The 14,325-nt window shown below is 55.7% G+C and overlaps 1 protein-coding gene across 1 annotated transcript; it reads right to left on the bottom strand.

Moving 5' to 3' along the window:
- Positions 1-2,197: 2,197 nt before the first annotated feature.
- LOC131275670 (tryptase delta-like) lies at positions 2,198-4,133 on the bottom strand. Its single transcript, XM_058286724.2, has 4 exons — positions 4,073-4,133; positions 3,800-3,919; positions 3,150-3,434; positions 2,198-2,762 (listed from the first exon to the last, which is right to left on the bottom strand). The coding sequence occupies exons 1-4, from the start codon at positions 4,131-4,133 to the stop codon at positions 2,434-2,436; spliced, it is 795 nt and encodes a 264-aa protein (XP_058142707.2). The 3' UTR covers positions 2,198-2,433.
- Positions 4,134-14,325: the final 10,192 nt, after the last annotated feature.

Here is a 14,325-nt window from a genome sequence, read left to right as displayed (position 1 = left end):
ACAACAAAGACAAACAACGAAGACCGAGCGCCTGTGCTTATATAGATGAAATAGACTTTAAAAGGCACTAACAATGGACAATCTGATGAGGAAGTCAAGGGAAAAAATTCCATTTACAATAGCAACTGAAAGAAGCAAATATTGGGGAATAAACTTAACCAACAATGTAAAACACTTGTATTCAGAAAACTACAACTCATTCTTAAAAGAAATAAAAATAGACCTAAATAATTGGAAGAACATTCCACGTGCATGGATTTGAAGATTGGATGTCATTAGGATGTAATTTCTACCCAAATTGATAATACAGATTGAATGTAATCTCAATAAAAATTCCACCAATGTTTTTTAAATAAATGGAAAACATGATTATCCGTTTATTGGGAAGGGTAAGGGGTCCCGAATAGGCAGAAACATCCTAAAAAGAAAGTGAGTTTGGAGGACTCCCACTTCTGGACTTTAAATTATATTACCTAGTACAGTGGTAAAATAGCGTGATATTGGCATAAAGACAAACACACAGACCAATGGAACCAAACCGATGGTTCAGAAACAACCTCACAGGGACAGTCAAGTGGTTTTTGACCAGCCTGTAAAACCCACCAGGCTCGGGCAGAACTGTCCATTCAACAAATGGTGATGAGAGAACTGGAAATTCATAGCCAAAAGAAGGAAAGAGGACCCCTGTCTCACACCTTATCCAAAATTAACTCAAAATGGATTAAAAACCCTAAATATAAAAGCAAGAACCATAAAGCTTCTAGAAGAAAATGTAGGAAAATATCTTCAACGTCTTGTAGTAGCTGGTGGATTCTTAAAGGAGAAAAGAGGACTGAGATGGACTACTGATGTTTAATGTAGGAAGAAGTTTTAATTAACTTTAATGTGAAAGTGTGGGAATGTATCGAGTTGATGGTAACATAGTAACAGCTGTTTTATAAATTGGAATTTGGCTGAAAAGGGTAATCTAGGGATGTAAATGCCAACTGAAAGAAAGGTAGAGAATAATCTACTAGGGACTGAACAGCACAGTCAACCCAGAGGTGGATGAGAATTGTGATTGAAGGTAAAGATGCAAGAGTGTCCTTTGTGAGCTAGAGCAGATGTACATCACTACTGCAGGGTGGTGGGAATGTGGAGAAGCATGGAACAATACAGCTGGAGTGACCTATGGATTGTGGTGAGCAGTAATAATGTAATATTCATGCATGTAAACCAAAGACACACTGTGTTGATAATGGGGACGTGAGGAAGAGATGTGCCAAATGTACGCTATGAACCTGGTAACAACCTGATGATATTATCTCAACAAATGTTCCACCATGCTGTGGTGTGTTGATAGAGGGTTGTTGTATGGGAATCCTGCACATATGCATGATTACACATATGTAAGTTTAAAATTTCTGTGATAAAAATATATTTAAAAAACAATAATGGGGGTATATGGGGAGTGGAGCATAATGCAACCTCCTATACATTTATATTTTTAACTTCCCTGCCCCCTTGCGGCTTGCTTGCTGTCTGCTGTGTGTCCATTCCTCGCACGCTCTTCTGTGTTTTTACTTGTCTCCCTTTCTGCTGCGTCACCTTGCCGAGTGGGCTCTCCACGGCGCTTGTGGGCCGGTGGCTCTCTGCGGCGTGTGGGCGAGCTGCCTGCACACGGAGGCCCTGGGATGCGACCCCAGCGCCTCCCACGTGGTAGACGGGAGCCCAGCTGATGGCACCACAGCCGCTTCCCCCTCCTGTATTTTTTAAAGTAACATTTTGTTGCAATGGATGTGTCATGATGATGGGAGAGAGTGTTGCTGTGGGGGGAGTGGGGGGTGGGGGCGGTGGGGTTGAATGGGACTTCATATTTTTTGAATGTAATATTTAAAAGAAAAAAGAATAAAAAAAATAAAGTAACATTTTGCGTGATCTATGTATCTTTTAAAAATCAGTAAAAAATATATTTAAAAAATAATAATAGGGTGAGTTGGAGGAAAAATATACCAACTGTGAGATAAGGCCTATTGCTAGTAGTAAGATTTTTACAATATTCTCTCATCATTTTTAACAAATGTCTCACAACGGTACAAGGTGTTGGTGGAGGGTTGATGTATGGGACCGTGTATGATGTTATGTATCTTTGCTTTGTAAGTTCACAACTTTTACTATACACTTGTTGTTTATGTATGTTCATCTATAAATGATGCAAAAAATAAGAAGAATATGGTGGGTGGGGGAAATACACCCAATGTAAGATACTTGGGGTGGTTGGAATATTTCGAGGATGCTCTTTAATCATTAGTTAAAATGTTCCACAACAAGCACGGTATTGCTGGCAGGGTGACGTGTGATGTCACGTAGGATGGTCTGTAGGCTTGATGTGTAAATTCACACCCGTTACTATACACTTAGTCTTTATGTATGTTTATGTACATGCGATACACTTCAATACATTTTTTTAAATGCTAAAAAAAAAAAAGCAACACTCGCAAAACCCCCACTGAGAGCCTCCCCCCACCTGCTGGAAAGTGGCCGAGGGAGGATTTCGGCACCGGCAGGCACCTGCGTCGCTGGGGGTGGGGGAGAGCCCAGTGGGCAGCGGGGGGGCACCGGGCAGGAGTCGCGGCCCGCGCGGCCGGCGCACATCATGTCGTCGCGCACGATGCGGACGCTGTCCCCCGTGGAGGTGTCGCTGTGGTACTGGGCGTCACAGTCGCCGTTGTCCACGACGGGCACCTTCACCTGCCGCAGCGGGTAGGGCGGGGGCAGGGGCTCTGCGGGGACGAGCGGGGCGCTGGGGCGGGAGGGGCCGAGCCGCCGCCCCCGCCCCTCTCCACGGCCCCGGGGCCGTGCTTCACCCAGCACCTCCCTCCGGAGCCGCGCCCCGTCCCGCCCGCCCCGCATCCCACGCCCGCTCGGCGCCCTCCGCCCTCCGCCTCACGTCCGCACTGAGCCAGCCCCGCGCCCGCGCACTCGCGCCACGACCCCCGCTCCGCACCTCGCGCCCTCGGCCCACTCACCGCGCCCGACCAGCGCTTCCCCCCGCACCCCGCGCCGCGCCCCGCACCTCCGCCCGTTGCCCTCTCCTCCGCGCCCCTCGCCCCTCGCCCCGCGCCCCGCGCCTCATCCAGCACCGCGCCCAACCCGCACCTCGCCCTCACCATCGTCGCTCACGTCGCCCCAGCCGGTCACCCAGCACGGCGTCCCCGCGGGGAAGGCCTGGGCGGCGGGGGGCAGGCGCAGCGGCTGCACGCGGCTGGACAAGTTCACGGGCGACCGCAGCCCCAGCAGCGCGATGTCCGCGCCCTCCTGCGCCAAGTAGTAGCCGGGGTGCGGGAGCACGCGGCTCACGGGCAGCAGCCGGTCCCCGTAGTACAGGTGCTGCTCGCGCAGCTGCACGCGGAAGGCGTCGGGGCTGACGCGTTCCCTGGGGAGGGGCCCACGGGCTCGGGCCAGTCAGTCCCCGACCTCCCTTCTCCAGCGCCCCCAGACCCCCGGCTTTGAAAGGCCCCCCAATCCCCTGAACCCTCTGGTCTAGCCCCTGCAAGCCCCCCCCCCGAACTCCCCCTTCAAATCCCTGCCCCCCACCCCCAGGCCCTGGACACCCCCCAGGCTCTCGTAAACCCGCCTCCGGGCTCTTGGACCCCCCAGTTTCCTCGACTCACCCGCCAGCCCTTGGATCCTCCAGCCTCTGAGCAACCCCCGGTCTCGGAAACCCCACCCGCAGCGCCCTGGACCCCAGGGGAGCCACGTCCTGCCACCGCGCCTCAGTGGGCAACAGTCAGCACCCACTGGGGGTGGATGAGGGAGCCTCCGCAGATGTGCACCCAGAAGGCCGCGTGGAGGCGCTGGCTCACCTGCCAGGGCCACTTGCTCTTGGAGGCCTCCTGTCCCCCCATGATGGCCCCGCGCTCCAGGGCCTGGTCGGGGGCTGGGAGGGGGCGGAGTCAGAGGCGGCCACAGCTGGACCCTGGCTCAGCGCCCCCCACCTGGAGCTCTCTGGGGCTCTGGGGGGCTTCTCTAAGCCGACCCACCCCCACTGTGGGGTTAGGGGGAGGCAGGGCAGGGCGGGGGGCAGACTCACCAGGGGCCGCGTGGACCCCGCTGGCCAGGAGGGGCAGTGCCAGCAGCAGCAGGGGCAGCATCTGGACGGAGCAAGGAGGCGGCAGCCTGAGCACCGCGGGCGGGGCCAGGCCCAGGGGTCAGGGGCCCAGGGACCCGGGCAGCCTCTGGGCCGGGGTCTGGGCCGGGATCTGAGGTTCAGAGGTGGGACCTCACCCTGTCCGCCTGCTGCTCTCTACCCAGTGCGCTGCCCCCTCCCCATTTATCCTTCCAGGCCTGGGTGGGGCTGGGGGAGGGGCTGGAAGTGGGTGGTCCAGACCCAGGGCCCTGGCAAGGCTGCCCACCTCCAGTCACCACCTCGGGGCACACAGGTCCGAGGGTGGGCCCAGCAAGTGGAGCTCGCCCCCCACCCAGGCCCAGGCAGGGCTGAGATCCCGAAAGGGGCCAGGCTGTGTGGGGGGCTGGGTTCCCCCTTGGGTGTTTGGGTGACCCTCTCTCAGCAGCTGGCTGGTTCCCTGCACCAGGACGCATCCCCCGGCACCCCTCTGCAGAGCTCACCTCTTCCCACATGCAAATCAGAGCTCCGGCGAGGCCTTCAGGCACGGCTGCACCCAGGGGCTGCTTGCTCCCCAGGCACTGTGGTGAGCGAGTCTCTCTCCTGCTGCTCTCACCCCAACGCACGTCCCCAGGGGGACACGGAGTGGGGGAGTCAGTGCCCGTGGGCCTCGGAGGAGCAGGGCTGCTCTGTGGGGTGGGCACATGCAGGGCGACCCCTGCCACGCCTTCTGGATCCTTAGGGCCCACGGCTCGCAGGACACTGCCTCCTTCAGCCCTCCCCACCTTAGCAGAGGGAGGGGCTCCTTGTCAGATGAGGAAACAGTCTGGGGGAGCTGGAGCCAGTCCCCACAGCCGGAAGCAGCCCCCTCCTCCCGGCCCCGTGGTGAGGCGGGGACGTCTGTTCAGGGATTATCTCGGCATCTCGCTGAGCTGGGCCCTGCCTCGTGACCTGGTGGCCTGTGGCTCCATCGCAGAGGACGGGCAGGGGTGAAGGGGGAGAGCAGAAGAGGCCGGTGCCAGCCCCCCGGGACCCCAGGCCCAGTCGCCTCATTTGGGGCTCCTCTGTACAGCAGGCCGGGACCCCTGGGGTACAGGGTGGGGGGATGCCCAAGTCCTGGAGGTCTGTGAGCTGGGACAGACGGGGTCCCCCCTCCCCAGCTGTGGGGACTGAGGATGGCAAGGGGTCGTGGGACCCCTGCCCAGTCAGAGGACTCCCGGCCCACTCTGCATCAGGTGCCCGGGCCGGGGGGTTTCCTTCCAGGTGGGAGGCCCTGGGGGAGGAGGGGCAGCTGCAAGCCTGCGTAGCCCCGCCCCTGGGGGATGGGCTCAGGTCAAGGGCTAAGGGCCCTGCAGGGGCTGCTCTGGGTCAGCGGGAGGACACCAGCCAGAGCCCTGGGAAGTGGCGTCCTGGGGATGGACCAGGTCTCTGCCCCTGTGCCTCAGTTTCCCCACCTCTAGGGGGGTGGTATACCTAGAGGGTCTCAGAGGACCTGCCAGCCCTGGCGGTGGTGTAGAGCTGGGGAGGAGCTGGGCTCGGGCGGGACAGTCCCGGCTCCACTGGCCCCCGTCAAACTCGGGGTCCAGCTTGGCGCAGGCACAGGCCTGCGGGGTGGGGCTGTGGCATGGGGGTGCCCCTCTGATCCCTGGGTGGCCACGGGTGGGTGTGGCACTCAGGCCTCCTGGGGCCTGGGCCTCAGGATGGCACTTCCACTCTGAGCAGGTACCCCCTCCGCAGAAACCTGAAGCCTGCAGGGAGCCTGGAAGGCCCCCTGGAGGAGGCGGCACTGTCCCCGCCCTGCTCCTTGGGGTTTGTGGTCAGGGTCCTCCTGGGTCCCGTTGGCCCTGCCACGGTCTCACCACGGGTCCCTGAGTTGGTCGCTGTCCTGGCAGCAGAGTCCATAAGACAGAGGGGGGAGAAGTCCTGGGGGCTCCGGGCCTCAGCGCCCCCTCCTCCCCTTCCCCACTGGCCCCGCAGCGCCTCCTGAGGACCCGCCCTGGATGAGGCGCCGCACCCCGTGCTCGGCACAGCCGGCACAACCTCGTGCCGCGGGAGGGGCCGCAGAGGCGGGGCTGGGGGACAAGCGGGGACCGCGGGGAGGGGGCGCGGGCGGGGCCGGCCTGGGGCTGCGCGGGCGGGCAGCTGGGGCCTGTTCCCCGCAGTGACCCGCACACTGCCGAGGGCCGTGCTCGAGGCCTCCCCGGGAAAGCCGCGGCGTCCCCACGGCGGCTCAGCCTTTCCTTTCCCCGGACCCCGCCGGCCAGGGGCCCCCGCGGTCCCCGCGAGCCACGCCCACTGCGGGTTACTTAGCAGACCCCGGCCCGCACCTGCAGCCCACAGGGAGAGTGTTCCTTGAATTTCAACCCAGCTCCTGCCGCGTTAAGAGCCCGCGCTGAAGGCCCCGCCCCCTGCTCCCCCCGCCCCGCCCCCTCCTCCGCCCGCGACCCCTCCTCGCCCCCCCCCCCCCGCCCCGCCACCCACCCTCTGCCCAGAATCGCTTCCTGCGCCCTGTTGTCTCCCCGCTGCCTCCCCGCCCTGGTGGGAGGGGGGACGACGCAGGGTCGGGGGGGGGGGGCGGGGAAGGTGGCGGACGGGGCACCTGGCGCAGGGGGGGGTCGCTCTCACTCGCGGGGGGAGGAGACCCCCGGGCCTTAGTCCAAACCTGGGGAGCCGGGGGCGGGGGCGGGGACGTGTCCACAGGAGCTCCCTCTCCAGCACGCCCCCGGGTGCGTGAGGCGCAGGACTTAGGGCGCCCCATGACCCCTGGCCAGACCGAGGGGGGAGGAGGGGCCTTTGGGGGCGCCCGCGCCAGCGTGTGGGTGTTGCGTGTGAAAACATGTGAGTGTGCACGCGTGAGCACGAGCGTGTATGCGTGTGAACCTGTGAGTGTGCACGCGTGAGCACGAGCGTGTGTGTGAACCTGTGAGTGTGCTCGCGTGAGCATGAGCGCCTGTGCGTGTGAACCTGTGAGTGTGCACGCGTGAGCATGAGCGTGTGTGCGTGTGTGCAGTGCACAGGCCCTCCCCAGGCCGCCCAGGTCGCAGCCAACCAGCGGCCCTTCTTGGGGCCCCGCGCGCAGCTGCCTCGCACCAAAGGCCAACTTGGGGCCGTGGGGGAGGGCAGAGCCGCGTGGGCAGCACCATGTGGGGGCTGTCCGAGTAGGGGGCTCCTCCCGGGTCAGCTGGCGCTCGGGTGGGGGGTCCCTGTCTTATGGCCGCGTCCGGGCGGGAGGGTGGGAGAGGGCGGGGTGGCCCAGGCCAGCGCGAATCCAGACCCGCGGGGCCCGACCCTCCAGAGTGCCGAGCCGGGGACCCCCCTGCGGCCCGCGGCCCACCCGAGCTGGGCGGGGACCCCGATGGCGCTGGCACGGGGCAGCTGCACACACTGTCCCGGGGGCGGGAAGGTAGTGAGCAGGGGGTGGGGGACCCCGCGGGCCACGACCCTATGGCGCCCCCCCGCCCTGAGGCCAATCGGGATCTCTCGGAGTTTCCTGACAGCCAGTGGGGGGAGCCGGTCACCGCCCCCAGGCCAGGCTCCCAGGCCCTGCAGTCAGTGGGGTTTCCGGACTGTTCTCTGGTCGCCCAGGCGCCCGGCAGGGGGTGGGATAAGAGCCGGGACTGGGATAAGTCGGTGCCCCGCGGTCGGGGCGGCGGGTGGGCCTCAGAGGAGGCTTTCATGGGCGCGCCCTGGCTTGGGGGTCTGAGAGGGCGTGGGGAGGTCCTGGGGTCCCTTTGTGCTCGTCAGATGGAGCCAGGTGTAGGGCCAGGTGTAGCCCACGGAGCAGGGTCCCAGACCCGGGTGGGGGCGGGGCCTGGGCTCCCAGTGACCCCCCCCCCCACCGCGACTGTGCTCAGAAGTGACCCCAGGCTGGGGCCTTACTGCTGGGGGCGGCCTTGAAATTCGTGCTAGATTGCGCCTGGCGAGGGGAGGCCCTGGCACAGAGGGCGGAGCAGGGAACCTCGGGCCTCCTGCCCCTCACCCCCAGCCCCCACCCCACCAGGACACACAGCCCACCCCCAGCGCCTCGGCCTCAGGAGCGGCCCCTCCAGGCCCACCGCGCAGGCCACCAGGCAGAGGGCACCAAGCTTTAAACTTTTCAGAGGTGTTGGGGGACACCCCCGCCGGCAGCACCCCTGACCCCCACCTGTACCCCGCTCTGCCCCCAGCTCTGGGCCTCCAGCCGGTGCAAGTCACACTTCCGGGTTCCTTCACCATCCCCTAAGCCTGGACGTCGGTCCCTGTGCCTCGGGGGCCTGACGGGGAGCAAGCAGGGAAGCTGGGGAGGGGGTGGGGGACCTAAAGGGCCAAGGGGCGGCAGCGGCTTGACAGGGTGGGCCAGGCCTAGCGGGTCAGCCCCTGCGGGGGTGCCAGGGCAGGGGCACTTGGCGCCCGCTCCAGGGCAGGTGGGTGGAGGCCCTGGCGCAGACGCCGGGAGGTCCGGCTGGCGCAGCCCCTGCTGAGGCTCACCACGGCCTCCTGCACCCAGCGGCCGCCCCCAGCTGGCAGCCAGGGACCCGATCGCCCTGGAGGACAGGAAGGAAGGGGCCCTGGGTTGGCTCGGGCTGTGCCGCAGGGTGGGCTCCCGGCCGGGGCGGCCTTGGGGGCTGGGGCCTGGGGCTGGCGGCTGCTGGAGGACACCCGGGCAGGCCTCTGGGCTGCAGGCACCCGCAGCGGCGCACGTCCCCATGGGGTCTGGCCCCTGCCGGGTTGCAGGCCCGGGGCCGAGGGCGCCCCTCCCAGCTGCCTGCCATCAGGCTGGTCCCTGCCTTTTCGTTCCTAGAGCTCGAGGACTTGGAGGCCCAGAGAGGCCGAGGAACTTGCTGAGGGCCACAGAGCTTGTGCCCTTAGAGCTGGGATCGGAGCCCGTCCCCCTGTCGTCTTGCGGAAGCGTGGGTGCTTCTCCAGCGCCACCCGCCAGTCTTCCCTCGTGGGCTGGCGACGTTCAGGGGGCCCCAGGACCTGTGGCGGCCCAGCCTGCAGTGTGGGAAAAAAGCTTGAATTTGAATGTGGGAACTGCAGCTTTAACAACAAGCAGCCTTGAAAGTAAACACAGATAACTACTGCTTTGTAATTTCTAATAAATACGATGTGGAAACCAGGGTCGAGGCTCTCAGTTCCAGAAGCTGTGGAGCCCCTGGTCCCATCTTTATTTTCTCTCTCGTGTCTTTCTCTCTGTCCTTTCATGTCTTCAGTTCTGCCTCATCTTCCCTTCGTGCAAACCTATTGCTGAGCTGGTCTCAGCAACTGGCGCCCGAGCAGCGGCTGGAGGGGAGGAAGAGTCGCTTCCAGGGAAGCTAAAGGTGTCAGGGCGCAGAGTCCGAGGGGGTGAGAAGCCTTCCCGTCCTTGGCCAGAGGGACGCTCTTGGCATTCTAGCAGGGGCACGATGGGAAACGGAGACAGTTCACCCGGGTGTCTGTCTCCTAAATCAACTCCTCAAGGCAAGAGCAGCCGAGGCCAGTGAGTCTCGTAGTTTAGAACTCTTACAGATTATAGAAAAATGTTCTGGCAGCAAGTGTGCAAGCCCCTGCTGCCCACATGGCAATGTGGCTGAGGGCTAGGGGGGCTACTAGAATTAAGCCGCTGGAAGAGGAGGGAAATACGGCAACACCGGTGTTCTGTTTTGTTTCCGTGCTGATTCTGATTGGGCTTATTTAGCCAAATTATCAAAATTAGTACAAAATTTTTATCAAGTTGTTAAAAAGAGTTTTCAATTTTGAATCAATAGCTTACTCCTGAACTTCAGGTCTCAGTGTAGTCTTCCAGAGTAGAAATCCAACAATGTGCATTGTCTGTCTAACTGCTAAGTAAGAGCCTAACTGCACTTATGCTGCTCAGGCTATCCTAACCGCCTGCTGATTACTAAGAAAAGTGTTTCCAAGAACAAGCTTGCCTATTTCAGGCAACAAGAATTCTAGAAGAAATCTTAAAAACAGTAAAATCTATGATGTGAAATGATGGAGAACTTAAACACAGCTATACCAGAAAGTAAGAATTATGAGTCAAATTGTAAACTTCATGTTTCTGTTGGTGTGTTGTAATTGCTTTTGTGTTTGCCTGTTTGTTCAATGTTAGTGTATATTTTGATACCTCTGGATTATAATATAAAGTAATAAATGAAAATTGCTTAAAGAGCTCTATTCAAATGGCCAAAAAGTTAATAAGCGCTTATATTAATATGTAAGTTTAAGTGTTAATAAGGTCTCTACAATGATAAAAATTGTAAGTCTTGATTAACAAAATTACTTTACGTCTCTTCATAAAGAATTGTTCTTGCCTAAATTGAAATGAATAGTTTATTTTTCTTCACAGGATAAAATGAAGGATGTAAAACTTAAATGAATATTAAAGAAGGTAAAAAGTTTGTGGGGGTGCTGATTGAAATTTAATAAGTTGTTTAAAAAAAGTGTGCTTTGTCCTGAAATACGATAGCTGGTTTTCATAAAATCAGAATGAACGAATGCAGGACAGGACTCGAACGCATACGGCAAGTTGTAGAAGGTATTATGGTGATTTTAAGGGAGGTAATGTATTCCATGAAGGTGAACAATTTGTCTTAAAATAATATAATTATAGTCTACATGGTTCTGAATAATTATAAGAAGTTTATGGAAGCATTGTTTGAATTAACGTGTTTACATGGCTAATTCCAAGAAATCATTATTAAATAGAAACTGAATTGAAAATAACAAAAGGTAATTTTATAACAGGAAAAGTTGTTGGCAGCCAGCCTCCCCTGCCAACTTGTTTCTATAGACTGTTTCTAGCATTGCATGCTACTAGGTATTTAAAATAAAGTTAGGCCTTGCCGTCTCTCCTGGGAAGAGGCAGCTGGGCACCGCTGGAGGTTCTCCGGGACCAGGCTTTTTCAGGATTTTTTCAGGGCAGGAAGTGTCTGGACATCAATTTGGTGGGAAGGTAACGGAAAGGACTGGTCTATAAGATATAATTTGGGACTTTTCAGGAGGGGGAGGCAAGATGGTGGCTGAGTGAACTTCCCGGTTACTAGCTCCTGGGGGGAATCGGCTGGGAGGCGTCGGAGACTCTTTGGGACCGGCTGTTTCGGGATTTTGCCTGGTCCGGAGGTGTCTGGACATCGATTTGGAGGGAAGGTAACAGAGAGGATCCATCTGTGAAATATACACGGAGATCCCAGCTACGTGTGGAGGACTCCCTCCTTGGGTAGGCGGAGCCGAGGCAGCTAGCACCGCGGCGGGTGGCGGGCGGGAGAGCCGAGCCGCGCTGTGCCGCGGAAGGCAGCGGGCGAAGGAGCCGAGCCCAGCCGAGCCTAGCCGTGCCGCGGCTGGCGGCGGGCGGGAGAGCCGAGTCCGGCCGAGCCCGGCTGAGCCGCGGTGGGCGGGGGGGCCAAGCCCAGCTGAGCTCGGCCGAGCCCAGCCGCGCCGCACCGGGCGGCGAGCGGGAGAGCCGAGCCACGCTGCGCCGCGCCTGGCGGCGGGCGGGAAAGCTGAGCCCAGCCGAGCCGCGGCGGGCGGCAGGCGGGGGAACCGAGCCCAGCCGAGCCCAGCCGAGCCCAGCCGAGCTGCGGCGGGCGGCGGGAGGGGGACTGGAGGCCAGCTGAGCCCAGCCGAGCCTGGCGGCGGGGTTTCTGTTCTTTGGTTTTTGTTTTTGTTTTTGTTTTTGTTGTTGTTCTTGTTGTTCTTGTTGTTCTTTTTTTTTTTTTTCAATCCTCTCTTTCTTGTCCCCAATATTCTTCTTATACTATTTTACCTTAACAATACAATAGGTCCTACAGGAAATACCTCACATTTGCTGGGTTTCCTCACCCTCCACTGCCTCATTTCTCTGTGAATAGATTTAGCCTATCTACACTATCCCCTTTCCCCTACAACTTGATATCCTCCACCATCTGCTATCTCTCCTATATTCCATCTCCCTTTCTTTGATCCACAAAGTGTCTAACTCTTAATTTCTAATACCTTTGTTTAGTTTTCCATCTGGTATTCGTCCCTGAAACTATTACCTTTCTTTTCTCTTTCCCTCTCTCACGAAAACAATAGCCTCTTAGTACGTACCACATTCCTCCCATATTCAGTCGTCTACCTCATTATAGGTACTTTCCTACTACTATAACTCTACACAATTTACATGATCTAACCTCCATCCTCCCAGAACTCATATTGTTGCTTTGTAAACATATATCACCAATACTACTTCACACTTTTTCCTTCCTTACACAATTGACTTTCCCCAGCACTAATACTTTCCTTTAAAGTGAGCTTAACTAGCAATAAGAAATTGGAATAAGAAGAACAAAGTGACAAAGAGAAGATATAACACTTACGCAAAAACAACAGCTAATTAATCTCCAAGACTAGACAAAGAAGCTAAGGAACTGATTAAACCCGTCAAGAAAAAATGTTGACAAGACAGCAACAAAAATCTACAAACCAAACCAGCAATCAGGAAAACATGGCTGAATCCAATCAACAAACTGAAAATCAGGAAGGGGGGCAGGACCTTGCACAAGCAATGAAAGATCTCAGAACATTTATCACCGACAAATTTGATGAAGTAATGAAAGAGGTTAACAGCGTGAAGACAGCACTTGGAGGGGAAATTGCAGACATGCGCAAAAAAATAACAGATATGATGGAAATGAACACCACAATTCAAGAAATCAAAAATACACTTGCAGCAAATATCAGCAGACTAGAAGAGGCAGAGCAGAGAATTAGTGATGTGGAAGACAGTGCATTGGAAATCAAACAGATAGTAGAAGTGGTCAATAAAAAGGTAGAAAAAATCCAGATAGGACTTAGGGACCTGAATGATAACGCAAAACGCTCAAACATACGTATTATAGGCATTCCAGAAGGAGAAGAGAAGGGAAAGGGGTCAGAAGGAGTGTTGCAGGAAATAATGAATGAAAACTTCCCAAATCTACTGAAAGAGACAGATGTACATATCCAAGAAGCACAGCGCACTCCACTGGTCATAAACCCCAACAGGCCCACCCCAAGACATATACTTGTCAAATTATCCAATGCTCAAGACAAAGAAAAAATTCTAAAAGCAGCAAGAGAAAAGAAAACCATCACATACAAGGGAAACTCCATAAGATTAAGTGCTGATTTCTCATCTGAAACGATGGAGGCAAGAAGGCAGTGGTATGATATAGTCAAGGTACTAAAGGAAAAAAATCTCCAACCAAGAATACTCTATCCAGCTAAACTAGCATTCAAAAATGATGGAGAGTTCAAAATATTCACAGATAAACAGAAACTGAAAGAGTATATCAACAAGAAACCTCCCCTTCAAGAAATTCTTAAGGGAATTCTGCAGGAAGAAAGGAAAAAACAGGACAGTCAGAGATGGAGGAGAGTGTAAAAGCAAAAAGAAAGACAAAAATAGAAGGGGAAAATAAAATAATACAAACAAAATATAACAAACACAAATCCAACCAAAATATGGCTACCATAAATAACTCTCTAAACGTAATAACACTGAATGTCAACGGATTAAACTCACCTATCAAAAGATTCAGACTGGGACACTGGATAAGGAAATACGACCCATCTGTATGCTGCCTACAAGAGACACATCTTAGACCCAGAGACTCATGGAGGTTGAAAGTGAATGGCTGGAAAACAATCATACAAGCAAACAACAACCAAAAAAAGGCAGGAGTAGCTATATTAATATCAGACAAAATAGACTTTAAATGCGAAACAATTGTGAGAGACAAAGAAGGATACTATATTTTAGTGAAAGGGACAATTTGTCAAGAAGATCGAACAATCATAAATATTTATGCTCCTAAAAAGGGCGCCTCTAAATATGTGAGGCAAACGCTGGAAAAACTAAGTGAAAGAATAGATGCATCTACAATTATAGTGGGGGATTTTAATACACCACTATCAACTCTGGACAGAACATCTCAAAAGAGAATCACTAAAGAAACAAAACATTTGAACAGTATATTAGAAGAGCTGGATCTAATAGACATATATAGATCATTACACCCAAACACAGCAGGATATACATTTTTCTCAAGCGCACATGGAACATTCTCCAAGATTGACCATATGCTAGGCCACAAAGAAAGGCTTAATGAATTCAGAAAGATCGAAATCATACAAAACAATATCTCTTACCACAGTGGAGTCAAGCTGGAAATTTGCAAGGGACAGAGACCCAGACTTCACACGACAATTTGGAAATTAAACAGCACACTCTTAGAAAAACAGTGGGTCAAAGAGGA

Source organism: Dasypus novemcinctus, chromosome 23, assembly GCF_030445035.2.
Source record: "Dasypus novemcinctus isolate mDasNov1 chromosome 23, mDasNov1.1.hap2, whole genome shotgun sequence".
In the NCBI taxonomy this organism is placed as follows: Eukaryota; Metazoa; Chordata; class Mammalia; order Cingulata; family Dasypodidae; genus Dasypus; species Dasypus novemcinctus.
This window is presented reverse-complemented; position numbering and strand designations above follow the sequence as displayed.

Bases quoted from the DNA above. Each gene is read 5' to 3' on its own strand.
- LOC131275670 (XM_058286724.2), bottom strand. From the start codon at position 4,133: ATGCTGCCCCTGCTGCTGCTGGCACTGCCCCTCCTGGCCAGCGGGGTC. The intron at 3,920-4,072 runs GTGAGTCTGCCC...GCCCCCTCCCAG, and splicing joins CGGGGTCCACGCGGCCCCTG to CCCCCGACCAGGCCCTGGAG. The intron at 3,435-3,799 runs GCTCCCTCATCC...GACTGGCCCGAG, and splicing joins CTGGGTGCACATCTGCGGAG to CCCGTGGGCCCCTCCCCAGG.